Here is a 13784-nt window from a genome sequence, read left to right as displayed (position 1 = left end):
GATTGTTCGTTTGTTAAAGGTGCTGGGAATTGTAGGTCTGTAAGATTGGTACTATGAACAAAGTATTATTATTATTGTTGTCATTTTAAAAAAAGAAACTTACAAACCACTGCAAACAAAAATAACACATCCACGTGATGCTGATGCAAAAACTATGCACACACTAAGCAAAAGAATGAGATATCATTCTCTCTCCCCCCCACTCCCTACTTCTCTCTCCCACCAACCACCAATGTAGAAAGGACTCTATGAATTGAAAACAAGAGTCAGATGTACCTTTGTTATCCATGATGAAAATCTTTCAATGAAAACATTTTTTTAAAGATTCAACTTACAAAAAACAATTCCCAGAATTCTTTGGGGGACCCAATGATTGTTAGTGTGTGCTTTAAATGTGTGTTGAGGATGTGGGAACATTGTTTTACTGCCTATTGTAAACCACCTTTGGGAGGGTAATTTATCCCGAAAGGCAGGTTTTCAAATCCATTAAATAAATAATTTCCAAGCCATGGTTTGTAAACTAGTCCACAGTGAGGTGGAAAATCACAAGTCGAGGCTGTATCACTTCAGTCTGTACCACATGGCTGAGAACAAGGACAGGGATACCATTCAGTCCACGCATAAAACTGTGTTGAGCCTGTTACCGCTTCTCATGAATTCCCAAAATCTTAAAAATTAGGATGACAAAGCAACTGTTTTTATTAGACATGAAGAAAACACATGATCAAGAAGTAAGTTTTTTGAATAGCCTAAACAGCAGGAAGAAACCACTAACCAAGGACCCCTCTAGTAATGTTGGACTCTTGCAGCTGAGTATGCACTCTGCTTCCATTAAAATAAGTACTGTAAATGAAAATTACTTTTTTCAGGGGGGTTCCTGCACACTGCAGATCCTCTGTACCAAGAAAGAAGCCCATTACTGTAGAGATGAAGAAGAGCATGTGACATTACCTTTGTAATTGGAGCGACGTGGGACACTTGGGTAAACGCGAGAAACGCGTTAAGCCAGTAAAATTTTCATGTGAACCTGGGTTGGCCCATCCACACATTCCACCACTGCCAACTTACATGATTTGCTGTCCTTCAGTCGACAAAGGAACAGCAGCCAATCCCAACCCTCTCTGAATCTGGACTGGAGGAATCTACTCAAAAACACCTGGGTGCCAAATGGGGCACATCACTTGCCCAGGGAAGTGAGGGAAGGAGGCGACACCCCGGGATTGGACCGGGTCTGTATAATATTTTTTTTTTCTCCGGCTGGTGCAGAGCTCGCTCTCCTCGCCTCAAAATAACCTTCGGCAAAGTTTGTAAGGACTCATTGAGGCCTTGGCGCGCTTTTTGGCCCTTTCGCCCGGTAGGCGCCTTGCTGCGCCTGAGTCGACGACGCCACCTCCTTTTCTCCCCTGAAGGTGCGGACGCCTTTGAGAAGACACGGCCAAAACAACAACAACGCCAGAGCAAAGGGGGCAGGCAGGAATTAACTGCCTAGCTCGCTAACTTAGCAAGCCAGTCACTCCATGGTTGCGGTGGAGGAGCCCAAATCATCATGGCCACAAAACCCGATTATAATAATAATAAACTCTGCAACCCAGACAAAACATTTATCTCCTCGCCGCTCTGCCACAAGGACCCGCGTGGTCAGGATTCATGGCGACCCTCCGGTTCTGTGGAGAATTGTCTTTCCTCATGCGTGTGTGAGAGAAAAAGAGAAGGAAAGGTGGAACCGCATTTCGGACACTTTAATAAGGCTAGTTAAACTCTGGCAAGGGCTTGCAGCGCCATCTTGGATCGCGACTGCTCAGAAAGCAAGACCTACAGATTCCTGGACTCAATGGAGCTCAGCTTCCTCCCGTTAGTTCTTAATCTTGTTCCGGAGTTGGAGAGACTGCTTAGCTCCTCGCCTTGCTAACCGAGCTTGACTTCACGAGAGTGCAGGTTTGTGTGCGAGCTAGGGCGCATTTTGGTCCCCGGGGCTTTTTGGTTTTGCTGCCTGTCGGAACCCCCCCCCCCAAAACAAGGGTTTAGGCAGGACGCAGGAGCGGCCTCACAAACTAGTGGGAGACATGGCCCTGGTCCAGGGGTTCCCAAACTTGGGTCGCCAGGTGATTTCGGGCTACAATTCCCATCATCCCTGACCATTGGTCTTGCTAAGCTGGGGATGATGGGAGTTGTAGTCCAAAAGCACCTGGCGACCCAAATTTGGGAAACCATGCCTAGTCGGTGCCTTTTTGGGGTTTTTTTTTTTTTGCAAATCGTTCGTTAGGATCATGCAGATCAGCCCCCCTTCTTCATTTTCCTTTCCCCAGCCTTCTTTTTTTCTGGCACCGGGGCTGCCTGGCTCTCCTCTGCTCTCAATTTCCTCCTTGCTAGTAGGCCAACGGTGGTGCAGCATATTTTACAAGAGGTTACTCGAAAGGACGTCCCTTCCACTTCAGTGGGACTTACCCCCAAGCGTTCATAAGATCGAGACTTTTAAAAACAGCCGGTTTTTAAAGCAGGGGGAGGAAAGAAGGCGATGTGGCCGACGTCCTTTGGAAGGCTACACCATCATCCTTCGTTAAAGCCCCACCTCTTAAACTAAATGTCTCTAGGGATTGGCCACTCAGAGCTGAAGGCGCTCTGTGCATGCCCAGGAACATTCAACTGCAGATAACTAAGAACAGGTTCATGGTGCTCACATTCAGCGTTGTTTCCCTAACACGTGTGCGTGTGTGTGTTTTTAGGGCGGGGGAGCCACTTTAAATTTAATCAGTCGACAGGCTCAATGACTCCTCCCCCCGCAAGTGTTTTCTATTTACCCGTTTAAGCAAACAGAGCAGCTTTCCCGGAGCGCCCGTCTTAAGCGCAGCTTGTAGGTCATGAAAAGGTTGGGGCCCGGTTTGCAACTCCGCATTCTGCTAATTTCTTAAGGAACACTCTTTGCGGGGCCCCCGCACAAAAGGCGATGATTTAATGAGGAGGAGAAACAAACTGGCTGATTGTTGGCGCTCGCAACTTCCCCCTGGCAGCCACAAGCTGATCTCTGCGCCTTCAATGCGGCTCGCCTTCGGGAGGAGAGGCCGGCCTGAATAGAGGACAAAGGCGGCTTGTTCTGTTTATTTACCCTCCCTACAAGCTGGGTTAACCTCTCCCAAACAGCCCAGGCTAAGCCCGTTAGCCGCACAGCCCAGATGACCCGCTGCAGAATCGCCACTGTCATGCAAACGAGCCTCCTCGGGCCCGGATGAGAAGATCCACCAGCTCCACCCTCTCCCCAAGCAGGCTGGAGGCGGGGCACCCAGAGGTGGGACAGCGAGGATGCCTCGCGGGTAAGTCCACAGCCCTTTCCCACGTACTTGAGATCACTTTCCCTCTATGGGGGAAGAAACGATGGTTGCTTTATTGGGGAGAAGGTGTGGCAGGTCCCAGGATTCATCCCCAGGTGGGAAAGACTGAAAACCTGGAGGGAGTTGCTGCCAGTTAGTGGATACATTGGTAGCCTGCTTCCTGAGTTTATACTGTTTTGGGGAAAGGTCATAGGTCAGCGGTGGACCATTTTACACCCAAAAGTTCCCAGGTTCAAAACCCAGCTTCTCCAAACCCACCCACCTACAACTCTGGGAAGGATATATATGAGATAATCTGAGTACTGAAGTAAGTTCAGGGTCCCAGCCACAACACTATTTTAATCCTAAAATTGTAGAATTGAAAAAGGACCCCTAGGGTCATCTAGTCCAACCCCCTGCAATCTTGTTTACTCATTAATCATTACTACTAAAGACAGTGGGGTTTTCTTCTTAGTGAGCGTGTTTAAGCTTCTGACTTTAAATAGGTCTGCCCTTAAAACACTTTGAACTTGCCCCTTTTTATTTAGATGATACTTAGAGAAGCAAAGTTCTGTCAATGCCTCCAGCTCAAATGCTCTTAAAAGAGGACTCTTGTCTGCATGAAAGATAGCCTGGATGGAGGCTAGAGAGGAAGGTGTGAATAAATTAGCATTTGTGGCTCCACCCACTTTTACTTTCCCCGCCCACCACTGCCCTGTGGTCTCTGGAAGGTTGTCTACAAGGGAAAGTGGCCATGGTTGGAGAAGGTTCCCTGCCCCGGCGTCATAGTTGGGCTCTTGCGTGGGTTGTCTGGCCAAGCAGCAAGGCGACATGCTTCAGGCAAGGCCATCAGAGTGGGGATAGATGAAGGCAGTAACTGGTGCATGAATGGCCTAGTGACTCTGTTTAAAAGTGTTGGTCCTAGCAAAGGTGTGTTTGGGCTCTTACTTTGGTAGCAAAATGCCTCGGGCTGGCCCTGAACTCTTGGCCTGGTTCTATCTGGCATTGGAGGGGAGGGCCATATGTAGCTCTGGTGGTGGTGATCTGTCTTGGGAGGCAATGGAGGAGTGCGCCTTTGTGGGTGGAATCAGGCTTTTGGATGGTAGAGACCGACATGGGAGAGACATGTTTTGTCGCAGCCGGGGCAGATGAAGGCGTCCGGTTGTCTTGCTGCAGATGCGCCATGGCCTTTCTTCTCTCTGCACTCCTCCCAGTGGTCATTCCTCCTCTGGTCACTGATATGGATGCTCGACTTGCCAGTCTCCAGGCACTGCAGTCATCTGCAAGGGCAGAGTTGATGTTGCCAGCCTTTGTGTCACGTTCAGTGTTCAAAATTAGCCAGACGCATTTTGCACCTGGCTTTCAACCACTTGCAACCAACTAAAGATGCCTGGGTGCCAGGATGGTCCCTGACATATTCACCACCTGGGGATCCTGGGGATATGGACTGTGTTCACACACCAATACTCCATCCTGTAGAATTCTATCTGTTATATTTTATCTGCATAATCAGAATGAAGTTCTGGTACCAAATTGCTTTTCTGTGCAGCCTGAGCAGGAGCAATCACCATTAAGAAAGAGGTCGGAATAGGCCAATATATATGTGGACTGTCCCTGGATTGTTACTCTTCTCCTTTAAGTTCTCAAAGATCTTAACCTAGCTCATGGGCGTAGACAGGATTCATGTTGGGGGGTGGGGCAGAACCAAGCTACCTGCAATGTGTTTGGTTATTTATTTTTATATACCATATTTTTTGCTCTATAAGACTCACTATTTCTCTCCTAAAAAGTAAGTGGAAATGTGTGTGCGTCTTATGGAGCGAATGCAGGCTGTGCAGCTATCCCAGATGCCAGGAACAGCAAGAGGGATCGCCGCTTTTGCTGTGCAGTGATCCTTCTTGCTGTTCTGGCTTCTGGGATTCAGAATATTTTTTTCCTTATTTTCCTCCTCCAAAAACTAGGTGCGTCTTATGGTCTGGTGCGTCTTATAGAGCGAAAAATACAGCACTTGATTTGGAGGAAGACAGCTGCCCATGACCTAGCTCAAGGTTGTCCTCTGAACTAGCCAGATGTTTAACCGTGAATCAATCACAGTCAGTCCATTGTTTGAAATGCTCCTCAATTTCAGCTCTGTTAAATCTGGTAGCAGGGCTGGGATGGGGTTCTGCCCCAGGCTGAAGGTACTGCCTGTGAGAGCACATACTACTGGACTAGATTCAGGATGGGAAACACCTGGCACTCCAGATGTTGCTGGCCTGTAACGCACTTCGTCCCTGACCCACTGGCCATGTTGGGGGCTGATGGGAGCTGGAGCATCACAGTATCTGCAGGCCACAGGTTCCCTACTCCCAGCCGAGGTGGATCAAGGATCTGATAGTAGTCAGGCAGTCTCATGTGTTATGCTTCTGGATCTTTAATCTCTCTTTCCACAAAATGTTTCTGAGTACATACACAAGGTCATGCATTGCTACCATGGATTAATCAATATTGAGCAATTACCACCCATAGTTCTCTACTCCCAATTGTTTATGCATTTCGGAATCTGCCCTTGCCAATAAACTTTAATGGAAAAGCAGAGAACTGTTTCCCCACAAGGTTTGGGAGGTACTGGAGTCTGGCTGTCTGAAGGGGCTTAAGTGGTATGAAAGTTTGAAAAATGCTACTGAGCCCTAGTTTTCAGAAAGCTAGGAAAAAGAGCCTACTAACCACTGGAACTTTTGAGATTCAGCTGCTCTTTACTTTTGTGGGAATTGTGAGAGCAAAGCAGGAGACGTTGAGGGAAACCTGATGGTTTGACTTAACGGGCAGAATAGTTATCTTCAAAGGCTGATTTTAAAAACCTTTTCCCATGTACATTATTAGAGAGCGAATTGCTTGCCATGTACGGATCATGCAATGATTCGAATTGCTTAATGTGTGTCTGTCGCGGCAGAATGGTGAAAATGTGCTGCTTCCAGGTCTGATGAGAGGCAAACACTCCTGCACAGTGTTCAAAATTAGCCAGGCACCAGATGCATTTTGAACCTGGCTATTGGCCACTTGAGACCAAGTGAAGATGTCTGGGCGCCAGGATAGCACCTGATACCTCCATCTTCTGGAGGTGCATGCCTGGGGAATCATTGGATCTGGACTGTTTTCACACACTAATATCCTATCCTTTGGAATTCTATCAGTTATATTCTATCTGCACGATTGGAATGAATTTCTGGAACCAAAATGCTTTTTCTGTGCAGCCTGAGCAGGAACAGTGAAAACCTTATAGTTAGTAGTTGTAGCTTGTCTTCACTTACCCTACCCCACTGCCCTGCTCACAGATGTGAAGAATATTCTTAAGTTATGAATGATCCTTTTCATCATTAAGAAAGAATGGTAGGAATAAGCCAATATCTTTGTGGACTGTGCCTGGATAAAGTGACTTTTCTTTAAGTTCTCAAAGTTCTTAACCTAGCTCAAGGTAGTCCTCTGAATGTTTAACTGGGAATCAATCACAGTTGGTCCATCATTTGAAAAATAAGACTTTAGAACTGTCTTACCCCAAAAATGGCAACTAGATATTCCATTTTGGTGACTGTAACCTTGGTTTAAAGAGCCATTTGGTGCCTAACTTACATATCTGAGCGTCTAACACTGTTCCTGACTCAAAAGCACTGTCGTGGGCAACGCTAATTCCGCTCCAGCTCCCTTGTGCCGCATCTCCTGTAAAGCAACATTCGTGACGCACCCATCATCGGGAAGGATTAGAGGCAAAGGGGGTTGGTTGCAGGCTTCTGAAGGGGTTAGCTAATCCATATTAAGTGGATTTGAGTTTGCACGCTTGGTCTTAATTGCACGGATGGTGAATCAAATCCATTAGTGGTGATCATTACAGAAGCAAGTGGTGGTTTATTTTGGATTAATCCAACAGGCAACGGGCCTTCAGATTTAAGTGACTTAAATTGGGAAGAACTATGGAGGGCAGAAAGCTAGTGGATTCCTCTATCTTCAAAAGTTGCAGCGTGGAACTTCCATGAATATGGCCTCCCTCTCTGAATTCCCCCCTTTGCAACTTTTAAAGAGATTGCAGGAGTCAAAGGAATCTATGAAGGGAATTGCAAAATGTTGCAGCGTGGACTGCTCCTCTTCAGGGTTCCAGCGAGCCATTCCTTTCCCCAGGATACTCCATTCCATTCTGCAGTCCCCTAGCATCCTGTTTTCTGTCCTCCCTGCTGCAACAAACCCTCAGCATTCCATGGCCCACTGAGCATGCTCAATTTTCATTTGGTTTCTCCCCACCCCCTGGCTGCTTTCCCCCCTAAAGTTTTAAACTACTACTGCAAACCTTGGAGTCCCCCCAAACCTGCTGATGCTTCCCTCTTATATGTGGATGGGGCCGTTTTGGTTGCATACAGACCAGCACCCTGAGAACTCAGATCACTATTACTATGTACTTAGGTCCTGGTTTCCTTCTGACAAGTGCTTCTGTGGCCAAATGTATGGCTGTTTTCCACTGGAGTGATTGGCTGCAAAGGAAAACAGAGCTCTCGTACTTCTCATACACTGCAATCCTATACAGTACATGTCTAGTGGTGGTTCCCTCACTACGAGAAGTGAAGTTACAGGGAAGCAGGCAGAGGGTCTTCTCATTAGTAGCGCCCACCCTGTGGAACGCCCTCCCATCCGATGTCAAGGAGATAAATACGGTAACTATACAACTTTTAGAAGGCAGCGCTATATAGAGAAGTTCTTAATGTTTAATGTTTTCTTATGCTCTATATTGGAAGCTGCCCACATTGGCTGGGGCATACCAGTCAGATGGGTGGGGTACAAATCATAAACTCACTCCCAGATAAGGGAGTGTAAATGAGGTGCAGAACCTGTAACCCTCCCAGATGTTGTTGGGACTCCAACTAACTCTTCTCATCCCTACCCAGCATGGGATGTTGGGAATTGTAGTTCCACATCATCTGGAGGGCCACAGGTTCCCTACCCCTGGTGTATAAGGATTGCTGCCACTGTTGTACAGAAGGAGGACTTTTTGGAGGGATGGGTTTTCTCTTTTGTATGACAAACTCTACCTCCCCCTTCTATGCCTATACACTCGTACCTCGGTTGTCGAACGGAATCCGTTCCAAAAACGTTTGACAACCGAGATGCTGCTTCTGATTGGCTGCAGGAGCTTCCTGCACCCAATCAGAAGCCACATCGGACGTTTCGCTTCCAAAGAACATTTGCAAACCGGAACGCTCACTTCCGGGTTTGTGGCATTCAGGAGCCAAAACATTAGAGTCGCAAGGCATTCGGGTTCCAAGGTACGATTGTAAAGGGTATGAGAACTCTGCCCTCTTTTTTTTTTTTTGCTGCTCATCATTCCCCTTCGCCTGGAAATCTTACAGTAAAAAATTAATCAGACTTGGGTTTCTGCACCAATTTCATTGGTTGTTGTTTTTAATGGATCTGTTCCCCACACAAGTCGATCTCTGTTTGCAGCCGAGTCTTAACAAGTAAGTACAATGGAAAAAGGGCTCTGATCTTTCCAATATATGGTCCATGACAAGGAAGAAAAATATATGGCAATGTTCAAGGGCAGGTAAACAGTGTTTTGTCGAAGTGTGAACGGTTGCATTTTTCTTCCTCCCAGTTATCATATTATCCGCCTTCAAATCGCTCCTGGAGCCTCTCTAGGGGGAAGCTTCATTTAGCAGATCATTTTTTCTGAATGGCTGTGGCAAGACTAACAATGTTCTGGGCTTGCTTCAGTAATGGCATGTCTATCATGCTGCCGCGGAAAGTGAAGGCACCCTGGAAAAAGAAAAAAAGAGAATCAGAAAGAAAATACCAAATGCCAGACCATCAGCATCTTAAAAGGGACCTTGGGAAAGGAAAATTGCAGGCTTGGGTTAGCTTTTCATACATTGCCGCAAGACAAGAATCATTAGATCCCACATGAATCAAACCGCGTTGTCTTCTGCTGGCTTTAGAAAAAAGCCAAGAGGCACTGACAATAATAAAAGGGAAATGTACGAAAAACAAACAAAAGATGTGAGCGTGTGAAAGACCAAAACAAAAAACCACTGTGCGTAGAAAAAGACATATATTTACCTCCGAGCCAGAGTCAGAAATGACCCACAGGATGAAATACATTGTCTTTTGGGATGGGGTGGTGGAACTGGGGGTTGGAGGACCAGTATGATTGATCCTGTCCCTTTCTTGAAGAGGGGAAAGCAAAGAGCACACTGCTGGCCTGGATCCCCGGGTCAGGGAGCTCTCCCTTCATACTCCCCAGGAAAAACTGAGCTGAGATGGGTGAACGAGAACAGTAGCTCGCAATTATCACAGATGATGTCTAGCCCACGCCAGTATTAAGGTGTCCTGGCAATTCCCTCCCCTCCTGCGACAAAGCACCTGTCTTTACCAATTGGGAAAGTGACTTTTAATAATATACTACTGCTCCCCACAGGGAGCATTTTCTCCAGCAACAAAACTTTGAACTAGTTTGAAGGCTGGCGAAGCTGTGTTGCCATGCAAAAATCTGCCGCGGGATTGAAACCAGCAGGAATAAGGGGACTTGGTACTCTGTTCCAAGGCGCAGTGTTGTTGCTGCCAATTTGCGATTTTCAAACTGGTTTGCTTGGTTACCTGTTGTATCAACATTTCCGGTTACCTGTAACTCAGCAATTACAGGCCAGGCGTGGGGAATGTGTTGCTCTTGAGCTGTTACTGGACTACAACTCCCATCATCCTTGGCCATTGGCTATGTTGGCTGGGGCTGTCCAACAACATCTGAAGAGTCTATGAACCTGGTGAAATTTCTAGATTGGTATACAGTGAATCTTTCCCTGCCCAATATGTTGCCATTGTACATACCTAGCCTTGCGAATGGCTAAATTTAGATTGTGGGCTCCCAAATGAGTTCAAGTATACGGAACTCTGGTTGGATTTAAGTCTGCTTCTTTCTATAAATAGCTATGAGTGTGGTTCATTGATAATGCTGATCTCTCTCTCAATGTAAGAGAAAACGTTTTGCCACAGTTGGAAAAGGAAATAAGCCACGCCTTGTGAATCATAGAATTGTAGAGTTGGAAGGGACTACAAGGATCATCTAATCCAGTGATGGCCAAACTTGGCCCTCCAGCCGTTTTGGGACTACAACTCCCATCATCCCTATGACAGGACCAGTGGTCAGGGATGATGGGAATTATAGTCCCAAAACAGCTGGAGGGCCAAGTTTGGCCATCACTGATCTAATCCAACCAAACCCCCTGCAATATCCTACTGTTTTGAAAAGGCATAGAGCTAAGGCACATCAGTGGCATAGCATGGATTTCCAAACTGCTTAGGAAAGCCAAATGGCTAATGCAGATGGATAACCTTCAATTTCCTAAAATGGGTGCACAATAAAAAATAAAAATTATGAAAAACAGTACAACTGAAAGTAATTTACTTCATCCAAATGACTATTTAATGCAAGACGTTTTGAGGTTTATTTTATTTTTTCCAAAGTGCACATTTTTTGTAGCTCACAATTATCACTTAGTACGCAATAATGATTTATTACTGCTATATTAAGACATAAAATCATAGAACTGTAGAGTTGGAAAGGGGAGGATCACCATGAGGATCATCATATCTATTCCTTCTTTCCCTCTCTCTTACTGGATTTTTATCATTATTTAACATTCTTTTTTTTAATAAATATTTATTTTGGTTTTATGTAATAAAACAGATATTACAATTGAACAAAACAACAAAGAAATACAATAAAAAACAACATAAAAAACACAGTATAAAAACACATTACAGAAAAAGTAAAAAAGAACAAAAATTAAAGAAAAATTAGTTTTTTAATTCTTATCTTTATAACCCTCTTTCCTGACTTCCTCACATCTCCCTTTTCTGCGTTCCCCTTTACTCAATCAAATTTAGCAGCTCCTTACCCTTTTTCAAATCTTAGTCAATATTATACATTCCAACCTATTATGTCTTCTGTTTTCCCTTTCTTTTCAAATACATTCTTACATATTCTTTGTAACTTAATCCCTTATATCCTTTGTTTAGTTTCGACATAATTTTACTCTGGTCTTACCCTTTTTTTCTTAAAACATTTTTACCTATTTCTTTTTACTATGTCACTGATGCCATATTATCTTTATATCCAACATCATTTTAACATTCAAACATTTTGCAATGTTTTTGGAGATATTCTTTAAACTTCTTCCAGTCCTCTTCCACCGACTCTTCTCCCAGGTCTCGGATTCTGCCAGTCATTTCTGCCAATTCCATATAGTCTATCACTTGCATCTGCCATTCTTCCAGAGTGGGCAAATCTTGTGTCTTCCAATACTTTGCGATAAGTATTCTTGCTGCGGTTGTTACATACATAAAGAGTGTTCTATCTTTCTTTAGCACCAATTGGCCGACAATGCCCAGAAGGAAGGCCTCTGGTTTCTTAGGAAAGGTATACTTAAATACCTTTTTTAGTTCATTATAGATCATTTCCCAGAAAGCCTTAACCTTTGGGCATGTCCACCAAAGGTGAAAGAATGTTCCCTCAGTTTCTTTACATTTCCAGCACTTGTTATCAGGCAGGTGATAAATTTTTGCAAGCTTGACTGGGGTCATGTACCACCTATAGATCATTTTCATAATATTTTCTCTTAAGGCATTACATGCCGTAAACTTCATATCGGTGGTCCACAACTTTTCCCAGTCAGCAAACATAATATCATGACCAATGTCCTGTGCCCATTTAATCATAGCCGATTTAACTGTTTCATCCTGAGTATTCCATTTTAACAGCAAGTTGTACATTCTCGAAAGTATCTTAGTTTTAGGTTCTAACAATTCTGTTTCTAATTTCGATTTTTCCACCTGGAAGTCTATTTTTTTATCCAAGTTAAAGGCCTCTCTAATTTGATAATAATGTAACCAATCTCGCACTTTATCTTTTAATTTCTCAAAACTCTGCAATTTCAATGTGTCTTGATCTTGTTCTAGTATCTCCCAATATTTCGGTATCATTATTTAACATTCTTGTTTGAATACAAAGAAATACAAAGAAATCCTTAAGTCTAGCTGGATAACTACAACAAAAAAGTTAGCCTGAAACAAAATATTATAAAATAGCTTTTTAGTTGCACACACCTTCAGAACAATGCACAGATCTACAGATAGGCAGAACAATCATTTTCATTATTATTATTTATCTCTGCCTTTCTAAGCATTGTACGTTCAAGGCGGCTAAACCTTCACTGCATACTTGCCCTCATAAGTACAACTGGAAATTTTGCTGTAAATCCTCACTTCAGTAGCTGAGACTGTTTTGTGTTTCTTTTTTTTGGGGTAGTAGTGGGGAATGTTGCAAGAATTCACATGCAATGTAACAGTGAAAACTTGATCCCAGTAGTATCTGCCGTTTTAGAAAGCACCAATTTAAGCAAACTGCACTCCTGGAACCATATTACTAAAATAATAGGTTGGAAACCTAAAGGAGGAAACTGTAGTGTAGAAAACGTCAAGGAAATCAAATGAGGGTTAAAGTGCATACATGTTCGGTTTTCTGGTGGGTTTAGATAAGTTTGCTGGGGGGCGGAAATCACTAAAAATCCTAATAAGAGAGTAGGAAATATATTTTCCTAGCATTGATCTGCAGCATTGAGAAGGTTGAGTCAAAAATGCTTTAAGTTTTGTCTCCTGCAGCAAACTCAATTAAATTTATTTACAGTGCAATCCTATGACTATCTGCTCAGAAGTAAGTCCTATTAAATATAATAAGAATCATATAATTCTAGAGTTGGAAGGGACCACAAGGGTCATCTAGTCTAACTCTGCAGTGCAGGAATCTTTTGGCCCAACGTGAGGCTCAAACCCACAACCCTGAGATTAAGAGTTTCATGCTGTACGGACTTAGCTATATATTTTAATGTTGGAAACCGCTTTTGAGACCTACGTTTTGAGAAGTTGAATAGACATTTGTAAGTACAGTATTGTAAGTACAGTGGTACCTCCAGTTGCGGACAGGATCTGTTCCAGAGGTCTGGTCAGATCCCAAGGTTTCCGCAACCTTAGGACCGCTTCTGTGCATGCGCAGAGGGTACGACTGTAAACTAAGTGCCAGTGACATTGTCCGCTTGGGCCTTTTGGGCACTTTCCTTGGTAGAGTCCACCAAAATTGAAATGCTACCATTTGAGATAAAAGACTGGGATCATGGGTTGCTGCTGTTGGGTTCTAAGCCAAAATGTATTTAATCGTAACTGCAGGCTGCCCAAAGGGTTCTGTTCAGATGCCGCTGATCATGGCTGAACCAAGCCTACATCTGGGACACACTGAGCAGTATTGTACAAAATCAAAAAGATTTTATATTTTTACATTGGCATAATAGGAGTAACAATGGTGGTACATGATATGGATTTCAGGGCAAAAAGCATAAGATTAGCATGGAGAAGGGAATTAGGTGGAAATAATGCTTCTAGGAACTGAACTCAGGGAGTTTTTACAAATTC

General features: G+C 44.1%; 1 protein-coding gene and 1 long non-coding RNA gene across 7 annotated transcripts in view; one reads left to right on the top strand and one right to left on the bottom strand.

Annotated features, from left to right (window-relative positions):
- Positions 1 to 1002: 1002 nt before the first annotated feature.
- Positions 1003 to 13784, top strand: part of LOC310843002 — a 38031-nt gene continuing 25249 nt past the window's right edge. Inside the window, exons 1-2 of one of the 3 annotated variants that reach the window (XR_014563439.1) lie at positions 1003 to 1935; positions 3854 to 3960. This is a non-coding gene — a long non-coding RNA (uncharacterized lncRNA). Of the gene's footprint in view, positions 1936 to 2253; positions 3309 to 3853; positions 3961 to 13784 lie in introns of those variants that run through there. The other 2 variants (XR_014563440.1, XR_014563441.1) reach the window with 2 other exon arrangements.
- CLYBL (citramalyl-CoA lyase) overlaps positions 8700 to 13784 on the bottom strand; it is a 187056-nt gene continuing 181971 nt past the window's right edge. For all 4 annotated transcript variants that reach the window (XM_083735339.1, XM_083735340.1, XM_083735341.1 and 1 more), the window contains exon 8: positions 8700 to 9083. In XM_083735339.1, coding sequence (XP_083591465.1) covers positions 8988 to 9083 — 96 coding nt within the window. In that variant the 3' untranslated portion in view covers positions 8700 to 8987. The remainder of the gene's footprint in view (positions 9084 to 13784) is intronic.

Source organism: Podarcis gaigeae, assembly GCF_964106915.1.
Source record: "Podarcis gaigeae genome assembly, chromosome: 4".
NCBI classification, from domain to species: Eukaryota; Metazoa; Chordata; class Lepidosauria; order Squamata; family Lacertidae; genus Podarcis; species Podarcis gaigeae.
The sequence above is the reverse complement of the archived record's forward strand: the minus strand, read 5'-3'. Positions and strand labels throughout refer to the sequence as shown.